This window comes from Crinia signifera, chromosome 3 (genome assembly GCF_055691185.1).
Source record: "Crinia signifera chromosome 3, ASM5569118v1, whole genome shotgun sequence".
NCBI lineage: Eukaryota > Metazoa > Chordata > Amphibia > Anura > Myobatrachidae > Crinia > Crinia signifera.
Genome location: NC_139219.1, coordinates 26,507,298 through 26,528,167, shown reverse-complemented (window position 1 = coordinate 26,528,167; position 20,870 = coordinate 26,507,298). Strand labels below are relative to the sequence as shown.

The following is a 20,870-nucleotide window of genomic DNA, read 5'->3' as shown; positions in this document are numbered from 1 at the left end:
ATGGGTTATGACAGGTGCAGGGTGCCACAATAACAGCTATAGAGCCCCATACACACTAGAGGATTTTGTGAAAGATATCGCTCAGAAAGAGGCTTCTGGGCGATATCTTTCACAATACCGTCTAGTATGTACACTCAATATCGTTAATGATGAGCATTCCCACGCATCGATAATGACAACCGATGTCTACTGGACATGCATGTCAATTTGGCTATATAGCTGAACGACCCACATGTTCAAAGGATCCGGCTGACGTCACTGAACAGTATCGATTACCGATATCATTCAGTGTACATGCACAATATTAGGACACGTGGCCCCTATCGCCTGGTGGGCAATATAATTTGTTTGGAATAAAGCTCCTGTACAAGCTGTGATCAAGTAGGTTTTGACAAAACCCCCAATGCATCTTGTTTAGGTCTGGTTTAGCATTACTCCATTTTGAATACAACTCCACATCTTTATCAGTGTTCTGCTTTCATTTGACGCAAGGAAAAACAACCTCGCGCAAATGCAGTCATGTGAGCTGCTGTGACATCACTAACCCATCCCCTAGTCTAGGAACCTTATCTGCAAAGCTGTCAGTTCCAGCTGCTGGACAGATTTACTGTAGTGGGTCAATGTCAGTGTCGGATGCTTTCCTATGGTCTTAATACTATACAGAGGGCATCACAGTGGGCACAGGAAGCAGTGATTCAGCGCAGTACAGTAATGGTGCGAGTGTGACATTTACATCACGATAATGGCATGTCTTCACATTACGGTCCCATTGTAACAGTCATTTCTTGTGATCGGACTGTGTAATATACACCGGACGCAGCTCGGTCGTGTCTCTGCTTTTATTTCTCTCGCAGACTTAAAAAGCACATTTGATTCCTGGGACTAAATTTGCCGTCCTATTTTTAGAGGAGAAAATAAATGTTCTTGCGTTGGCTTTACTTCCCCCGAGGATCGGAGACTGCCAAGAACCAGAATTTATTCACAGGAAAGCCACCGGGGATAAAAGTTGTCATTGAAGCAAAGATTATGCTGAACAACATAAAACCATCACTGGGCTGATAGCGGTGAAAACAGCCGTTCTGCTAATTTTGCGCTAGTTCCTGTAAGAAGAGACAGCGCCGCGGTGACAGGATATACTTCGGTGACGCGGAACCCGATGACATTACGGTGCGTCGGTTTCTCACCAAGATGGAACTTATCCCTCGCCAGCCTGACCCATGTGGCTCTGTTGATCCTGACAAAGCGACAAGTCACAGGTTTGGATGATAAGCACACTAGTACAATGTACGTCAACATACTGGTGATATCTGTAACACACAAGTCTCTCAATGGAAATAACCATCTAAGGAAGCATCATTTAGACAGCAGGGGACCTGTGTGTTACCAGTCAGTCTGGCTCAGTTCGAAACGGCCGGCAGCTTCCCCCTGTTGGACGCCGTTTACTGATGCAAAAGTAAAAATGATGTTGAAAGCAAAGTGAAATAAAAAAAAAAGAAAATGACGGTAAAACCAGTCATTTACTCTCTACCGGTGAGCTACCATACCTATTGGGAGAAAAGTGCTCTATAAAGAACATTATTATCAGCATTTGCTGCATAAAGACGTAACCCTGCTGCTTTCCTCCTCGCGCATCACTTCCTACCACACCTGACTCCAGGATTTCTCCTGTGCTGCTCCTTTTCTCTGGAATACCCACCCACACTCCATCAGACACTCGCCCAACCTCCCTTCTAACACGCCCTCAAACCTCATCTCTTTAGCCAATCCTATTCCTAACTCTACGCCCTCTACTCTGTTTCCTATCCCTGTGCATCCGCACCCAGCTAACCAACCAACCACGGCCCCTTTAGAATGTAAGTTCTTATGAGCAGGACCCTCACTCCCTCTCTCTCACTACTTTGTTATGCAGCCTGTGAATCTCATTTTGTTTAATCTGTAAACTGTGCTCGCATATGTATCAACTCTGGGGCTAATTCTGAGGCGGAAACACAAATAGCGAGTTCAGTGCGCGGCGATTGTGTACAAGCAAAGACAAGCATTTTTGCAAATGACTGTACAATCTGAGTTACACTGCAGGCTGGAACACTGTTGTCACACGAGTACTTTCTGTGTCACCGATCCTGCAAACCACAATGTGTATATGCAAAAGTAAGAAAAAAATGAATGCAGAGTTCAAGCAATGAATACAGGTTGGTGTGTTCACGGTCGCTGCAGACCACCCCAGCACTGCGCTTGTAAAAAAATGCGCAAAATCCACAATGAAGGTTGCTGGTTACCCCGGAAACAGATGCTTAGGTGCTTTGTACCCACCACAAACATCTCCTTCTGAGTCACATCTGCAGAGACCACATACGTCAAGTTCTCCTCTGAAGCATTCCATTAATCGCTAGGCCACCGTGCTGCCGTAGCATCAGTGTGACCACACCGCTCATACAGAGAGCTATCTTAAGAGGACAGGTGGGGGTGTTGCTCATGCCAACCAATCTGATCGTAGCTGTCATTTTATAGCATGTACCACAGAAATTGTAACTTGAATATGGATGGTTGTAACGGGAAACCCACCCTTTTGTCCATTTCACAAGTTTCAATATATTTCCCACACAGTGCGAGACAATATGAGACATTGTAGGGATACTGTACATGGCAGGGAGCCCTGTACCTTGCATTATTACATAGATAGACCAGGAGATATTGTACAATGAATTAAGAGAAAATGTACGTGCACACAAACTGCTAATCAGCATGATAATAAACCATGCATTGTAACAGAATATAAGCAACCGTGACGTCATGTGGTATATTTAAGACAAGGGCACGGGATCCCACAGGTCAACCGTCCCCAAGGCATTACACTAGTGAGACGTTTAAATATTAAAAAGTGTTACAGTAATAAGTAAAAGCAGCATAAGTGTACATCGGTTAGAGGTAAATGTGATTTATTTCATGTATATGCCTGGGGAGCTGGCAGCGACTGGGGGTAGGCATGGGGGTCCGTGGGGCGGGCAGTGGGGTCCCTGCGGCATGTGGCAATAAGTGAGCGGGTTCGTGCGGCCGATTGGAGCTGAGTAGCGCTATTCGCCAGACGGCAGTGCGGGAAGCGCTGCTGATTTTGAAAACACTGGGCGGACGCTGATTGGCTCAGCCAATCAGCGTCCGGGGCCTGTGTTTTCAAATTCAGCAGCGCTTCCGGCGCCGCCGCCCAGCGGATAATAGCGCTACTCAGCTCCCATCCACTGCACAGACCCGCTGACTTAATGCCCAAGGCCGCAGGGACCCCGACCCATCTTCCCAGCCGCCGCTGCCTGCCCCCACCACCAGCTGGCCGGATCCCACAGCCTGCCCCCCCCCCCCCGTTGCATGGGAAGGAGGTCCCAGGAAGGATGGTCGGATGGCCAGCAGGTCCGACCACCTGCTTGCGTCCGATGTGCACGGGACTGCGCATCGGACCTGAGGGGACATCAAACCGAGCTGATTTCACGGCCTGATTCCTCACAATTGGCCTAAATCGGCTCAGTGTATGGGCATCTTTACATTCGTAAAAAAAAAACAATTGGGTGCTAAAAAACTAAATCTACAACTTTAGTACCTAATTGTTTTTTTTTTATTAATATAACACCATGCCCCAGACTTCAAACTTAATGATAAGCAACTTTAATTGACTCTATGTTATAGTGCAGCATTTACTATCTGGAATTATACTGATTAGCATTGTTTATTATTTAGAGCGTTCATCTGAGTTTTCTTTTTCCATTCTAGAATATCATAGGAAACATTTTGGCTTTAAGCACTCATCACAGTGAACGGTTAATGCAAAATGGGGCTTAATTATGCCAAAAAGAAATTACCTTCCCTCAGACGATCAACGATAAAGGTAAAACCCGTCGTACGCGGATGCAAGACGTACTCATATTTCTCAAGGGAATTCTTCTCAGCAAATTCATGGCTGCGGGCTTTCGTATTGTCTGGAGGAAAAAGAAAAAACACAAGCTCCTTTTACTGCTAAACCCAGGAACAATCAGTGTTGTGAAAACAAAACTTTAAATCAAATAATTAAAAATAAAAAATAAAAAATAAAAATCAGTTCCGAATTCTCATAAAAAATGTCTGCACACGAGAAAGTGTGTATCTGTCGTAGGTTTGTTTATTGAATATATTATAGAACAGACAAAAAAAATAAATAAGAGCGATTTAAAATTTTTAATTTACGTAGAAAATATTTGTTTCCTAATTTGTAAGAACGGCAAAACCAAAAGCTACACTAGTCCGATTTGGCCACTTTTCACCGGATTCTGATGGAGCAGAGCCGCACAGCCCGGGAGAAGGCGATCAGCGTCTGAGTGGGCGTTAATCCTGAAATCCGGGCAATTTTGAGGCAAAATCCCAGGATCCCGCCGATCCTGGGATTGGTACCTTACCTGCATCTCTACATACTTTGTAGTGGAAATATGGAAAACTCTGATATGGAAAATACTACTGGTCCCCAGCATTTCTGAAATGGGAGACTCAACCTGTACATCAAGTCAACGTTTCCCTTAGCTAGATATTGGGGTGTATTCAATGTGGCCGGCGAGGGGGTTAAATGGCAGGAACAAGCGATCCTTGCCGTTAAACCCCCACGTCGGCCGTTCACCGTATTCAACATTCCGGGGCAATCCTCGCTGTCAGAGTACAGTGAGGATTCTCTCCAAACAGCGAGGCTCATGGTTAATGCAGGGAGCCCTCTGCATTTAGCCGCAAGCCTCGCTGTTTTAGGGGCCCCATGCGCTGTTTCCCCCTCGCTCCAAAAACCTAGCGAGGGGGAAACAGCATGTGCAGGGGGTCAATTGAATACTGACCTTGCGAGCTGTGACAGTGAGCATGCAGCCCTGCTCGCTGTCACAGCTCGCAGAAAGCATTGAATACACCCCACTGTGTGACATTAGGATGCAGGGAATGTTGCCATAGTCACTGTACAGATCAGATAACTGTCTCCTCTTGGGAGACGTGAGCAATCAAAGAAACCTACAGTACACCAGCCAACGTATAGCGCAGTGCGCCCAGGTGAGGTCCCCATATTATGTCAGAGGACACCAAAAACCAGACCCAAGGGGGCTTGATACCAAGTTGCACATCATTCCGAATGGGGACACACAGAACCGAACAGAACAATCTGGCAACTTTATGATGACTTAGATTTCAGGAGGAAACCTGTCACTATGACAGTGGTGTCAAACTCATGGCCCTTCAGCTGTTAAGGAACTACACGTCCCAGCATGCCCTGCCATAGATGATTTTATAATGGATTGCTAAAACTGTGGCAGGGCATGCTGGGACGTGTAGTTCCACAACAGCTGGAGGGCCATAAGTTTGACACCACTGCACTAAGTCACAACATGTCACGGTCACAATGTAACGGATACACTAACACACTGATACTGGCTGAATTGTATTGGTGTCGACACTGACACCAATAAAATCTGAAAACCTTTTTCCATGTAGACATTTTGGTGTCGGCCTACTGACTGACTATCTAAACACATGTCAACCATTTGATCCTTAACCTGGGAGACTGAGTTCTACCAGCGGCGCTTCCAAGGGGCTTACACTTACGCCAGGGGTCAAACACAACAGGGGACATTCAATCACACCTTGAGGTTAATCGCCGGCAATGATCCCCTGGGCGTGGGTAAAGGCATCGATGCCCCCTGTTCTCCAATGTGGCCTATTTGAAGAATGGCCCTAAATCAGGTTTGCTCAGTAAGCGAACATCGAGCCTGAGATGCTCCCCGTCGCAAATGCCTGCCTTATGCGTCCTATGACGGCAGTCCCCCCCCCCCCGTCAGGTATCAGCCCATGTGCGTACCAATGGGAACGTCCATAAAATGCTGGGTGTTCCCATGGTCCAGTGACATCACCACCCCCCGCCAGTGTTCCCTCTAAGCTGCGCACGCACAGATAACCCGCCGAGTGCGCGCACAGACATTACAACAGAGCACACAAAGCAGCAGTGGTCCCTTTTTTGCAGTTGTGGACTCTATGTGTGTTTCACCCATTAACTACAGTGTGTGCTGTGTTTTTAATGTTTAAATGTTTTTGAGTGTTTAATATAATTTTGAAGTAAAGTCGACACAAATGCTGAACGTAGTTTTCCACTTATATATATGTGACGCACAAAAATTTTAATGATCTTTCCAAAGTTGCAGACAATATTTTTTGGAGCACACAGCCTTTGTAAAATTAAATTAGAGGGAACATTGCCCCCCGCCCTCCCTCCCCGCAACGAACAGCCCGGCGATTTTGTAACTCGCTGAATCCGTTCGTTACCATGGCTTTTGCATGTGTAGACCCCCAAACATCGGAGCAGGGACGAATTCTCCCTCTTACAAGCGCTATTGAATCAGTGCCAATGTCTCTGAGTGCTTAAAATTCCTTCTAACGCTCCTCACTGTTTTGGTAAAACACAGAAACGACAAAAATAACTTAAACCGGAGAAGCGGAATAGGTCGGATCCGAGCGGCCGACTTAGGATCATCATACTTTGTAATTCATAACTTTATTGTGACCCTGCGTTATTCACTGGTCCTGTCTTCCAGTCTGTACCGGAATGTGTCATTCCTGGGAATCAGTGGGTTTGCTGTGCACCGTGCCGCAGAGAGGTTTTGGCAAGGCACTGGTAGCTAGAAAGCGGACTGACAGATTGCTGGATCAGCCGCCAATCAATGGAAAATTCTTTTCACTGCCCACAGATGAGGTGCACGGGCTGATTCACTGGTAGACGTAACACTGACAGAACAGGCTGAACGCAGCACATGCAAAGCTACAAAGCCTGATGCTGTCACCTGCAGGCAACGGATTCAGTACTGAATCCCGGCGGTCGGGATCCCGGCGTTCAGAATCCCGACGCCGGAATCCAGACAGCCGAAATGCCGACAAGGGGGGGACGTGGATCGCCCCCCCTTGCGGGCTCGCTGCGCTCGCCACGCAGCGGGCCCGGTGCCTCGCTACGCTCGGCGCGCTAATTTATTCTTCCTCCAGGGGTGTCGTGGACACCCCAGGAGGGAGAATGTGTCGGCATTTCGGCAGTCGGGATTCTGAATGCCGGGATCCCAATTACACTGCAGGTAGGTCATCTCCTAGGACAGGACTGGCTGTTGAGTGGCTCTTTAGTTGTTGGGAAACTACAAGTCCCAGCATGCTTCAGTATGCCCAAATTTTACGCCACTAGACCACAATTTGAACGATTTGCCTGATAACCATGAGTCGTTAGAACAAATTATCCTAATGAGTGCCCACTGGATCATTAGCGATGAATGCTCCAGTGGGTCTCTAGCAACTTCCCCCATTGTCTGTACATAAAGCTCAATCGGAGAATGCCGCTAGCGATACCATGCTGCAACATGATGCCCGTCCCCTCCCCCCGCAATGTCCTGCTGGATACACATGGCCTAGTGTGTATCCAGAATTAGTATTCCCTAGTAGCAAAACTGTAGTAGGGGGATGCTGGGACTTGTAGTTTCACAACAGCTTGGGCTATAAAATGAATGTAGGTACTTGTGTACTTTCACGGCTCCCATCGCATGCCAAATGTAGTGGCATGCGATTTTTCAGTTTTTAGCATTTTTAACAGAAATGCATCCAAATGCATTGAAATTAGTATCAAACATGTTCAATGGCCCCCAAATGTCATTTTTGAGGCTGTACCACCCCCACTATCAACGCGAACCCGAAGCATGGTGAGCGGCGGCGGTACGCGTCCTACGACCTTTTCATACCCCCGCTATCCACGTCGGCGTGGAGTTGAGTATAGAAAGTGTGGCGAGCGCAGCGGGCCACCGAGCCCGAAGCGTGGCGAGGGGACGCGGACACCTGTGAAGCCCGCCACACTTTCTATTCTCAACTCCACGCCGACGTGGATAGTGGGGGTATCAAAAGGTCGTAGGACGCGTACCGCCACCGCTCGCCACGCTTCGGGTTCGCGTTGATAGTGGGGGTGGTACAGCCTCAAAAATGACATTTGGGGGCCATTGAACATGTGTGATACTAATTTTAATGCATTTGGATGCATTTCTGTTAAAAATCGCATGCGATGCGATTTTTTCCTATACGATGGACATAGTGGGAGCCGTGATTGTACACAAGTACCTGAATGTATATCCTGTCGACACAGACACAGAAAAAGAGTACCGCGTCTCCTTGCATGGCGTGATTTGGGCACACTACTATATTGTCCCTCCATGCCCACTGGTCCAGTGTGAACAAGTAGGTATATATATATTTTTTAAATCATGAAAAACTATTGTTGACCTTTTGACTATCGACCTAGACCCTTTTGAACTAATGACCCTCTCCCTTTATAGCACCAATGCCAGGTGCATACAGACTTCCCCCTGGGAACCATGCAGCTACTGTATTTAGCAACCATTAGAAATGTATGCAGCTTTATTATCGTCATCATTGTTTATTGCACCACAAGGGTTCTGCAGCGCCTGACAATACACAGATGAGTGGAAAACAAGAAAGTTCAGAAACAACAAACAAAAGTGTCTCAAAGCAGAGGCGTCCGGGTATCCCAGCCAATCCCTGGACAGCCAGGGGTATAAAGGGGACTTCCTGGGCACTCCTATGTGGTCAGTGTCTTGTGGTCTCCTGATCTGGTACAAGCTTGCCTGGCTCCTGTATCGCTGGTGCCACACCAGTATCTGCTGCAACATTGGCTCCTGTATCGCTGGTGATATCCCAGTATACGCTGCAACATTGAATCCTGGTATTGCTGGATACACTCCAATATCTCCAGTATCTACAGCAATAGTGATTTCAGTATTGCTACATCTATTCCTGTCGGTGCACACTCCAGTATTGTGTTGGATCTCCTATTATGTCAATCCAACCATTCGAAAAGAAATTGGTCACATGGACACACTTAGTACACGGACACCAATCTGTACCATTTGTGAATTGACTTCCATGAGCTGTTGGAAGGAAGCCTATATCCAAGACCATATGGCAAATTGGTATAGCCAATGGCTTTGGTTCCTCCAGGGCACCTCTGTGAGAATCATGGGGGAGATATGGCCAAACAAATCCAAGATGGTGGAATAGGTTTGTCCGCGCATACCAGCGGAGGGGAAATTCATACTGTACATCACAAGACTCTTATTGTTGTTTTAAATCTATTGGTCAGAGCTGATCGGTGGCTCATCAGCATAGTAAATATACCAGAATTTCCAGAGTGCCACCACCATTACAAAATATAAATCCATTGGCCAAGTACTGGCTTTGCTCATTCTATATTATAACTAGTTTGCTCAGATGAGGTGGATAATTTGCGGTCTGGAGATGGAGACATGCTTTAGAACTTTGTACTATTATTTAATCAATATATTTTATTCAATTTTAGATATAAAATTTACAATATTCAAGATTTTCAAGAAATACTTTGTACTATTATTTGGCTGTAACCAGGAGTGACCTGTGGGAGGGTTCACTTACTAGAGGGTCAGGCTTTGCTGGGTATGTAGGCCGCAGCAGGGTCTTCAAACCCGGAGAGTTGCCTTTCTCTGGCCAACATTAACACGAACATTGGTTCATCCGACACGCAACGGCCAGGGGCCCAGGCACTGCAGATGGACTGATTCAGACAGACAAACGCAATGGATACCTCTTCGCCTTTGGCAAAACGAACATAAAACTGCACAGTGGGACTATCTAGGACACTACTGCTAACATTATTGTGTCTTCGTCAGCAGAACTTTCCACAAATCATTGTCATTCAACTCTGAGCAGTCACACGTGTGAAAACTTATCTCTACAACAACAAAAAAATAGGATTTTGGGTACCTACCGGTAAATCCTTTTCTCGTAGTCCATATGGGATACTGGGCTTCACTACTATGGGGATTGAGACCTCCGCAGGAGAGACAGGCACATAAAAGAACTTTCAGTGTGGGTGCACTGGCTCCTCCCCTCAATCTCCCTCCACTAGTCAGTTAATGCAAAAACTGTGCCGAAGGAGAGCATGTGAGGAGTATGTGATAATGTATTGTGGTGAGATTCATCCAGCACACCCAAATGAACAAAAAACATATAAAAAAGAGGTGAATCCTAACAACTTTTGAGGACACCTGTAACTGTAAACAAGGCTATAGACATGTCTATGCTATAGAAAACAAGGCAATAAGCCTAACATGAAGTAGAATCTGACAGCAGAAAAGCCGCACCGAGGCGGGCTCCCAGTATCCCATATGGACTACGAGAAAAGGATTTACCGGTAGGTACCCAAAATCCTATTTTCTCTACCGTCCAATGGGATACTGGGCTTCACTACGATGGGGAGGTCCCAAAGCTACCAGAACGGGTGGGAACGTGCGGAGTCTGCTGTAAAACCGCATTCCCGAACTGGGAATCCTCCCTGGCCAGGGTGTCAAACTTGTAGAACTTCACAAATGTGTGTTGCCCTGACCAAGTTGCGGCCCTGCAAAGCTGCATAGCCGACACCCCTCGAGCAGCAGCCCAAGAGGTACCTACAGACCTGGTTGAATGAGCCTTTACTGAAAAAGGAAGCGATAGACCAGCTGATGCATAAGCCTGTTGGATAGTACATCTTATCCACCTGGCAATGGTACGCGTTGAAGCAGGTAAACCCTTCTTCTGCGCATCATAAAGCACAAACAAGCTGTCCGTCTTACGGATCCTAGCTGTGCGCTTGACATACCCCTTAAGGGTGAGGACCACATCCAAGGAATCTGGTATATCCGGGTGTGTTGCACTAGAAGGAACCACAATAGGTTGGTTTAGGTGGAACCCTGACACCACCTTTGGAAGGAATTGTGGTCTAGTCCTGAGTTCCGCCCTATCGTTGTGGAACACAAGGTAAGGGCTCCGACAGGATAAGGCTCCAAGCTCGGACACCCTCCTGGCCGAAGCTAGGGCCAGCAGAACAACAGTCTTCCAAGTGAGGTGTCGGAGCTCAGACTCCTCCAGTGGAACAAACCGGGCTGATTTTAAGAAAGTAAGAACCACTTCCAAATCCCATGGTGCAGTGGGAGGCACAAAGGGGGGCTGAATCCTCAGAACCCCTTGTAAGAAGGTTTGCACTTCCGGCAAGGCCGCAATCTTTTTCTGGAAAAACACAGACAGCGCGGAGATTTGGACTTTTAAGGAACCCAATCTGAGACCCTTATCCAAACCAGCCTGAAGGAAACGTAGCAGGTTGTTTAATCGAAAACTGGCCGAAGGCAAGTCATTCTCCTCACACCAAGCAATATACCTGCGCCATATTACATGATAATGAATGAGCAGCCGTCACCGGCTTCCTGGCTTTTATCATTGTAGTGACGACAGAGGGATGGAGACCCTTGTGGACTAAGATCTGCCGCTCAACCTCCAGGCCGTTAAACGTAGCCGCTGTAAGTCCTGGAAGACGAACGGGCCCTGGAGGAGCAGGTCTTTTCTTAGGGGCAGACGCCACGGGTCTTCCACTAGCATGGCCTGAATGTCCCCGTACCAGGCCCTTCTTGGCCAATCTGGCGCCACCAGTATGGCCTCCGTCCCCTGATGCCGGAGCCGCTTTAGCACCCGAGCCAACAATGGGAGAGGTGGGAACAGGTACACCAATTGGAATTCCCAGGTCCAGGTGAGAGCGTCCACCGCTATGGCCCCTGGGTCTCTGGTCCGTGCACAGTACCTTGCTACTTTGTGGTTCAAACGTGAAGCCATCAGGTCGATCTGAGGGAGCCCCCACAGATCCACTATGGCATTGAACACTTGTGTGTGAAGGCCCCACTCCCCCGGGTGAAGATCGTGGCGACTCAGGAAGTCCGCCTCCCAATTGTCGACCCCCGGGATAAAAATGGCAGACAGGGCCAGGACATTCTGTTCCGCCCAAGACAGAATCTTTGACGCTTCTCTCATGCAAGGCATGCTCTTGGTACCACCCTGCCGATTTATGTAGGCCACAGTGGTGGCATTGTCCGACTGGACCTGGATCGCCTTGCCCTGTAACAATGGAGCTGCCTGTAACAGGGCATAGTAAACCGCCCTCAACTCCAGCTTGTTGATATGAAGGCCCGACTCCAGTGGGGACCATCAACCCTGTAGGCGGACTCCCTGTGTCACAGCTCCCCAGCCCCTCAGGCTGGCGTCCGTGGTTACCAGAATCCAGTCCTGGATCTGGAACCGTCTGCCTGCCAACAGATTGGATGAATCTAGCCACCACTGTAGCGAGATCCTGGTTCTTGTTGCAAGGCCAATCCTTCTGCGCATCTGCAGGGGGGAGCCGGACCATTTTGTCAGAATGTCCAATTGAAAAGTCCTGGAATGGAAGCGGCCAAATTGTATTGCTTCGAATGAAGCCACCATCTTGCCTAGAAGCCGGAGGCAAAGATGGATCTGTACCAGAGGTGACTGTAGGACCTCCCTGACCAGTTGTTGTATTGCAGTGACCTTTTCCAACGGCAGAAAGACCTTTTGTTCCGATGTATCCAGGATCATGCCCAAGAAAACCATCCTCTGGGTCGGAACCAGCGATGATTTGGGCATGTTCAGGATCCACCCGTGGTCTCTTAGAACCTGTATGGACAGTTTGAGAGCACTGCTTAAAGCCTCCGCCGACCCTGCCTTTATTAGCAGGTCGTCCAGGTATGGCACTACATTGACCCTTCGGAGCCTGAGTAGTGACATCATTTCCGCCATTACCTTTGTGAAAACCCGCGGGGCTGTCGACAGGCCGAAGGGTAACGCCCGGAATTGGTAATGGTCGTTCCCCAAGGCAAACCTGAGATAGATTTGGTGTGGGGGCCAAATAGGAATGTGTAGATAGGCGTCTTTGACGTCTATAGAGGCCAAGAACTCCCCTTTCTCCAGACTGGCGATCACAGAGCGCAAGGACTCCATCCTGAACTTGAACACACGCAGGAAGGGGTTCAGTGACTTTAGATTCAGGATGGGCCTTACTGAGCCGTCTGGCTTCGGGACCAGGAATAAGTTGGAATAATATCCCTGGCCCTGCTCCGTGTCTGGCACCGGTACAATTACCTGAGACTGAAGCAGCCTGGTAATGGCCCCCTGAAGGAGCACCTGATCCTCCTGGGATGCTGGGAGTGCCGACCTGAAGTATCGTCTGGGAGGAGGTTTGTCGAATTCCAGCCTGTAACCTAGAGAAATGAGACCCCTGGCCCAGGAATCCAGACCCGATGCGTCCCACACATGGCTGAAATGCAACAATCGCGCTCCCACCGCGAGAGAGTCTCGTGGCGGGAAAACCCCGTCATGCTGCAGGCTTAGAGGAAGCCGCGGCATTTGGACGGTCCTGGGTGTTGGAGGAGCTAGGCTTCCTAAACTTGCCTCTCGTGCCCCTGCTGGCATTGGAGGCGCCCCTGGCCTTGGGGCGAAACCTGTTCCCACGAAAGGACTGCTGGGAAGCACCTGTGAAGGTACGCTTTGCAGCCGTGGGAGCTGATGGAAGGAAGGTAGATTTTCCTGCCGTGGCTTTGGAAATCCAACCGTCTAATTCACTCCCAAACAGCCATTCTCCTGTAAAGGGAATACCCTCCACACTTTTCTTTGAGTCTACGTCTGCAGACCACTGACGTAGCCACAAGGCCCGTCTGGCTGAAACTGCCATGGCTGAATTGCGCGCGTTTATAGCGCCCAATTCCTTTTGCGCCTCGCACAGGATCTTAGCGGTATCCTGAATGTGACGCAGACTGTCACCTATCTGGGCCACAGTCATGTCACCCAACAACCCCTCCTGAATCTGGGTTGACCATGTATGAATTGCCTTAGCCATCCAGCAGCTGGCTAAAACTGGGCGCTGAGATGCCCCACTAGCCGTATATATGGACTTGAGGGTAGCTTCCAGCCTCCTATCCGCCCCATCCTTAAGGGTGGATACCCCTGGGACTGGTAGCAACACCTTTTTAGAAAGGCGGGAAACAGAGGAGTCCACTACCGGTGGCTCCTCCCATTTCTTTCTGCCCAAAGGTTCAAAAGGATATGCATTTGTGAACCGTTTTGAAAGAGTAAACCTCTTATCAGGGTTTTGCCATGCAGCCCTGAAAACAGTTTCTAACTCTGCCTGCTCAGGGAAGTACACTGGCTGTTTCCTCTGAGTCATGAAGAAAGGATCTCCTTCTGTGGATGCCTCTACTGGGAGATCTAAAACATCCCTAATGGCCCTGATAAGGGGCTCGGGACCATGCACTGCCGCCTCAGGAGCTGGTTCCTGCAGACCCTGCTCCTCACCCTCCTCCAATATGTCCTCATCATCCTCATCTGTGTCAGGATCCATTGCAGTAGCCTGCCTCTTTTGAGGCTGTGCGGGAGGAGGAGGTACATTAAGGGTATGAAGAATATCCACCCTGGCAGCTAACATGAACAATTCCCTCTGAACCCTCTGCGTTTGCTGAGTGTTAGTGGAAAGCTGTGAAGCCACAGAATCCAACAAGGTCTTTATGTTGGAGGCCCACGCAGGCTCCTGCTCGTCTGCCTGCGACGGCCCCACCAACTGTGGGGGTACCCCACTGATCTGGGTGTCAGCACTACTGGGCTGTGGTGACATACAAGCCTCACAAGTAACCTGGGACTGTGACTTTGGCACAAACTTGGTGCTACACACCAAACAAGTGAACTTTTTCACCATGATGAGATATTACTACAATGTCTGCAGTACAACACAACCCCCACGCAGTCACACACGTGCACACACCACACTGCTGGATGTGAAAAACAGACTATGTGTGTGTTTTATGCTGTGCTGTAACTAATCAGTGGGGAATAAACAGAGCAATGGGGGAGCCAAGTGCACCCTTAACCTGAACTCACAGATCTGGGTGAGCTGGTAACGCTAAACACAGTGATATGAACAACACAGTGTCTGAATCAGCCAGATAGCGCAGCAGCGCTAAAAAGCTATAAAAAACCTGCTGTCTCTGCCGTGCTGCAAGTACCCGGATCCACCACGCCAGTGAGGAGCCCTCTGTAATGGAGTCTGGCAGCGTGTGAAGAAGCAGGAAGTGACAGCGCGCGCCCAGCAGAGCTTGGTCCCGCTCTGAGTGAAGCCCCGCCCCCTGTACACGGAGCTGGCGCTTCTATATATTTATACTGACATAAGGTGTAAATATATATATATATATGTATCATACATTTTAACCTGAGAGGTGTCCATGGTGGTCCAGCGGCAGCACCCCTATGCCAGTTACCAGACGCGGTGTTCACGCAGTCCCTGCTGGAGGGCCGCCATTACTAGCCGTCGTCTTGCCGCACCAGAAATGGCTGCGGGGACCCCTTGTGGGACCCCCAGCCTGTACTCACCACTGAAGTCTTCAGACCTGTCAGGGGTGTGCGGCGGCTAGGGGACTTGCTCGCTACAGCGCAATGCTGTGCGGTGACAAGCCCCACGCAGGACCGAATTGTCCTGTAGCAGGGTCAGCTCTGCACCTGAAGAGGTCGGGGACTGACCCTTCCCCTGACACCCACAAAGCAGGACAGCTGTGTGGTCACCACAGCGCCCCAAAATAACAAACTTTGAAAATAAATGTAGAAAAACTCTGGAGCATCCAGAAGCACTGCCTCTCCTGAGGCACATTTTTCAAAACTGACTAGTGGAGGGAGATTGAGGGGAGGAGCCAGTGCAACCACACTGAAAGTTCTTTTATGTGCCTGTCTCTCCTGCGGAGGTCTCAATCCCCATAGTAGTGAAGCCCAGTATCCCATTGGACGGTAGAGAAATAAGATGTAAAATTCTCAAGAGGTGAGGCTTTTTAATTGGAATTTCTTAATCACAGAAAAAATAACACGACGTACTCTGCACTAACTGTCGGGACTAAAACTGCATAAAGGATTAAAAAATAAATACTTAAGATAAGAATATTATAAAAATCCTAGATTGTAATTAAGTTCTTTGGATCTACAGTAAATTTGGAGCAGATTTAACACTAGTTCCGTCAAGTTATTCTTAAACGGAGCTCCAACCAATCAGCTACCTGACAAGTGTTTGAAAAATGACAGTTAAGAGCTGAAATTGGTTTTCCTTGAAGCAATAAAAACAGGATACGTACAGAAAACCGGCTGCATGGATGACGGCAGTAAAAACCCACAGCCTAAAGCTGGGTACACATATGTACAATCGTCGGGCCGTTCTTCCGTTCTGCGGACGAACGGCCGTTCGATTGTTTATATATGTACGCAGTCCCGATCCCTTCGTTGCGATCGATAAACGGCCAAAAACGCTCTTGGCCATCCACGGTCGGTCGGTCGGTCGAAGGTTCTTTGCTGCTTAATATTCTTCCGACAGGACGGCTCCATATCGAAAGAAAAGTGGGTACTTGTTTCCTAGCACGGCCACAATCTGGAGTAATCGTGTCCCTTACTTAAGGGACACGATTTCTTTTGAAATCAGGTCCATTTTGCCGGCTAGGATACAATATCGGGGGCATCGCGTCGGTCGGGACCATTAACATTGGTCCCGACGAGACCGACGCGATGCCCCCGATATTTCCATAGGCTTCAATGTTAAAAAATATTTTAACATTGAAATCTTGTCGGGAAAGTTAAAATATCGGGGGCATCGCGTCGGTCGGGACCATTAACATTGGTCCCGACGCGATGCCCCCGATTTTTGCATAGGCTTCAATGTTAAAATATTTTTTAACATTGAAATGGTGAAAAAATGTGAAAAAATGTGAAATGGGCCAATATGACCCATTTCACATTATAGATGTCCCCGTCGTCACCCCACGATAGACGCCAACCCGAAGCGTGGCGAGCGCAGCGAGCCCGCGAGGGGCGGCGGTACGCGTCCTCCGACCTTTTCATGCCCTACTATCCACTAGGGCGTGGAGTGAGAATATAATAGTGTGGCGAGCGCAGCGAGCCACCGAGCCCGAAGCGTGGCGAGCGCAGCGAGCCCCGCGGATACCTTCACAGTTATACGCGTCCCCTTGCGGGCTTCACAGGTGTCCGTGGCGACGCGGACACCTGTGAAGCCCGCGAAGGGACGCGTTTACCTGTGAAGGTATCCGCGTCCCCTCGCCACGCTTCGGGCTCGGTGGCTCGCTGCGCTCGCCACACTATTCTATTCTCACTCCACGCCCTAGTGGATAGTAGGGCATGAAAAGGTCGGAGGACGCGTACCGCCGCCCCTCGCGGGCTCGCTGCGCTCGCCACGCTTCGGGTTGTCGTCTATCGTGGGCTGGAGTTTACGCGCTTACATTTGGGGGGGTTGGGAATTTTTTTCATTGAATCCAATGTAAAATTGGGTCCCAGGGACCCAATTTACATTGGATTCAATGAAAAAAATCGGGTCCAAAATCGGTCGGTCGCGTCGATCGCATCGCATGCGACCAAATCGCATGCGATGCGATCGACCCGATTTTTCCGACACGACCACCCCGATCTAAATCGGTGTGGCCGTGCTAGGAAACAAGTACCGAAAAGTGACATGTGTACGCACGTTCGATAGATATGCAGCCCGTTCCTGCGATCATTCCTCCCAAAAGCAGCACGCCCATGTGGGTGTTGACTAGCTGCGTCATCCCTCCATCAGCGCAGCATGTAAACAACAGGAAGTCTCTGCAGAAATAGGCCTCCTGAAATAGGTGTCCTCTCTTTCTATTAAAGGGGTAACGAGTGCCAGCAGCTCCATGAAGGTAGCGTCATCCATACGGAGATAATTCCTGAAGTCATCAGGATTGTTCTCCCGTATCTCCTGTAGCAATGGCATGTGGGAGAAGGTGTCTCTCCTCAGAAGCCAGTCTCTGGTCCAGCAGCTCCGATTCTTGGTCCTTTTTCTTTTTTTTAATAGCCTGCAATCTAGTGGCCATAGCAGCAAAAGTGCACGCACGAGCCTTCCTTTTCCTCAAGCTCATAATTAAATTGTTTGTAAAAAGGGCCAAATGCACCGATAGACAAACGTACGTACATATATCCTGTACAGCTAGCAATGATCTGAATAGTCAGGGCTCTATTCACTGTACTACACAAACGATTCTTTGTTCTGTGATCACGCCTCATTTTGGTATGCTCTTTTAATCCAGCCCATTATGATAATGTTGTGTGCATTTTTATCGTGCGAATAGCCAGATCGGGAGAGTGTGTACGGTGGTACAATCTTTTTCTTGCGATTGTTTGGACGGGAGTACATCGGACGTCGCAAGTAAAATTGTACATATGTGTACGCGCAGATCGGTCGTATGTTTTGGACGGTTGAACGTGTATTCGGTCGATCGAACGGTCGCAAGAAAAATGAAATTGTACATATGTGTACCCAGCTTAACCCTCCACCCCACTGCAACCTAACCTAAACCCCTGTACCCCACTGCCCAAGTCCCCACCCAGTGCCTGAACCTAACCCCCCCCCCCAAGCTTACTGCTACAGCTCCCCGTATACTTATGTTACCTGTGCCGCATCATCAGCGATTCCGCCATTCTTCCGTTGGTCTCCTGGCAGTAGTTGGGTTGCTGGCAACGGTAATGTGACCTCCGGCACCCCGCCACAATGTTGAATGCATCCCAATAAAATAGTCAACTATTAATTTCTATTGCTTCATACTGTGGGTTCTAATGCCTGGACCTTTGTATAATGCACTCAGAGATGGCGCAAAGTCCTCTCCTGGCAGAGAAACCGAACACTCTATACTTAATGCGACGGCAAGAGGCAAACAGATGTGTACAATGGTCTTATCTAAAGCACATAGTCCAGGGAGATTACTACTGGGAATCAAACAGCGACGACAAACAAGAAAATACCCCAGGATACGGGATGATTATACTTGTCAGAAAAGGTTCAGGCTAAAACAACATTTCATTTCCATTTCTTTTGCTGGCTCGATTCTGATTTTCCACGTCCGGACGGTCTGTGTGGTCGTAGCAACTATTTATTCAAAGTGACCTCCATAAAAGGCACCCGCTAGTCCTATAGGGTATACAACGCCAACGGGCCGAATTAGGCCTTTCTGGTTGTGGCAGAGGGGAAAAGTGGTAATAAATAGAAAAATAGGTACTTATGTAGTAACTGGGCTGCCGATTTTTTGATTGTATGCCTTAAGTTAAGGCATACAATCAGATGCGATGCGATGCGATATCGCATCGCATCGCATCGCATCGCATCCGATATCGGATGCGATGACCCGATTTTTCCATAGGAATCAATGTTAAAATGATTCCTATGGAAAAATGGGTCCTTTTCATACCCCTACTATCCAAGTGGGCATGGAGTTGGATATAAACCTGTGGCGAGCGTAGCGAGCCACCGAGCCCGAAGCGTGGCGAGCGAAGCGAGCCCCGCGAGGGGACGGTATTCGTCCCCTCGCGGGGCTCGCTTCGCTCGCCACGCTTCGGGCTCGGTGGCTCGCTACGCTCGCCACAGGTTTATATCCAACTCCATGCCCACTTGGATAGTAGGGGTATGAAAAGGACCCATTTTTCCCATTGAATTCCATGTTAAAATGGACTCAGTCCATTTTAACATTGATTCCTATGGAAAAATCGGGTCATCGCATCGCATCGCATCGAATCGCATGGTCGCATGCGATGCGATGCGATCTCCCGATCCGACCCGATTTAGAAATCGGCAGCCCAGTTACTACATAAGTACCGAAAAATATCACCGTAATCATACAAAACAAAAACCAACCCAAAATTTATTATTAATTTTCTACAAGCGCCGACTTTAAAAATAGAACGGAAGAACGAACCAATATAAACACAGACGTATGTAAATAACAAAAAGGAAATTATGTCTAGACATGGTATTTGCTTAATATTTAAAATCATAATGAACATTTAATTAACAGGAAAAAAAGGGAAACAAATGAATAATGGGATTATCCCAAGATAAATGCGAAATAACATTTCTACGTGATACACTGCATTAGGAAAGGGCAGGAGCAGAATGTTTCAGTCCAAATGCTCCCAGCACTCGTCACGTTACATTGTAACACTGTATACAGCAAAGCCCATTGTCTATACTGTAAGCACATAAGGGACATACTGTACAGCAGGATATATTCAGTTCCTAGCACGTCCCAAATGTAGTTGGAATGTGGTCGTTAGAACGACAGTAAAAAAGGTCAACCACTATTGGTCGACATGTCAACATGGTTTAACGGTCGGCAACGTTCATACGTTATCATCTCAGTGGGCTTAGAGGAAGAACATAATAGTGCCTGAAGTATGGCGAACACACGCGGAACACTTGTTCAAGTCAACCTATTCCAACATACAAAAAAACACGTGCGTCAACATTTTCCATGTCGACATTTTTCATGTGTCAACCTTTTGACCGTGTTAACCTAATGCAGGTGGTCCTTTTTCAAGTGTCCACCTTTTAACTGTTGACCTAATGACTCATACTCCAAGCATTGATTAAGGATAAAGTGGAGTAGTTTCTTAAAGCAACCTTTAACTAATTTCATAGACTTTGCAAGAGAAATTACAGTTAGGGGCGATTCTTTTGTTTCTTAGGTGGTGATAATTTATAGGTGTTTGATGAAGGGAAAATGTGTAAAAAGTCCCAATTTTGGGCACCACATTGGCACTCTTCACAGAATAATGGGAACCCAAAACAAGTGAATTACTTTGCTGATGTTCCCATTAATCGCCACCCAAAAAAACATTGAATTGCCCCTTAGAAGCTGATTGGTTGAAATCCTGCTACTTTTTTATTTTTTTAATCACTGGCCATTTGCAAGTTGATTGACAGGAACCTGATGTTTTGGAAGGGGTGTCAGGGAAAATGCAGGCGTGCTCAGGAGATTTACGGGGAAGGCGCGTGAGATTAGCTCCAACCCTGATCAGAGTGTTTCTATTGCAGCACAGAACGCGCACACTGGGGAATCATGACATGGTGAGCGGCTGTTATCTGGGAGTGTCAGGGAATACGCAGGCGTGGCCAG

The 20,870-nt window shown here is 48.2% G+C and overlaps 1 protein-coding gene across 2 annotated transcripts in view; it reads right to left on the bottom strand.

Moving 5' to 3' along the window:
* Nucleotides 1-20,870, bottom strand: part of LCLAT1 (lysocardiolipin acyltransferase 1) — a 122,734-nt gene that overhangs the window by 61,169 nt on the left and 40,695 nt on the right. Inside the window, exon 5 of one of the 2 annotated variants that reach the window (XM_083175503.1) lies at nucleotides 3,846-3,962. In XM_083175503.1, coding sequence (XP_083031629.1) covers nucleotides 3,846-3,962 — 117 coding nt within the window. Of the gene's footprint in view, nucleotides 1-3,845; nucleotides 3,963-20,870 lie in introns of those variants that run through there. The other variant, XM_083175502.1, reaches the window with a different exon arrangement.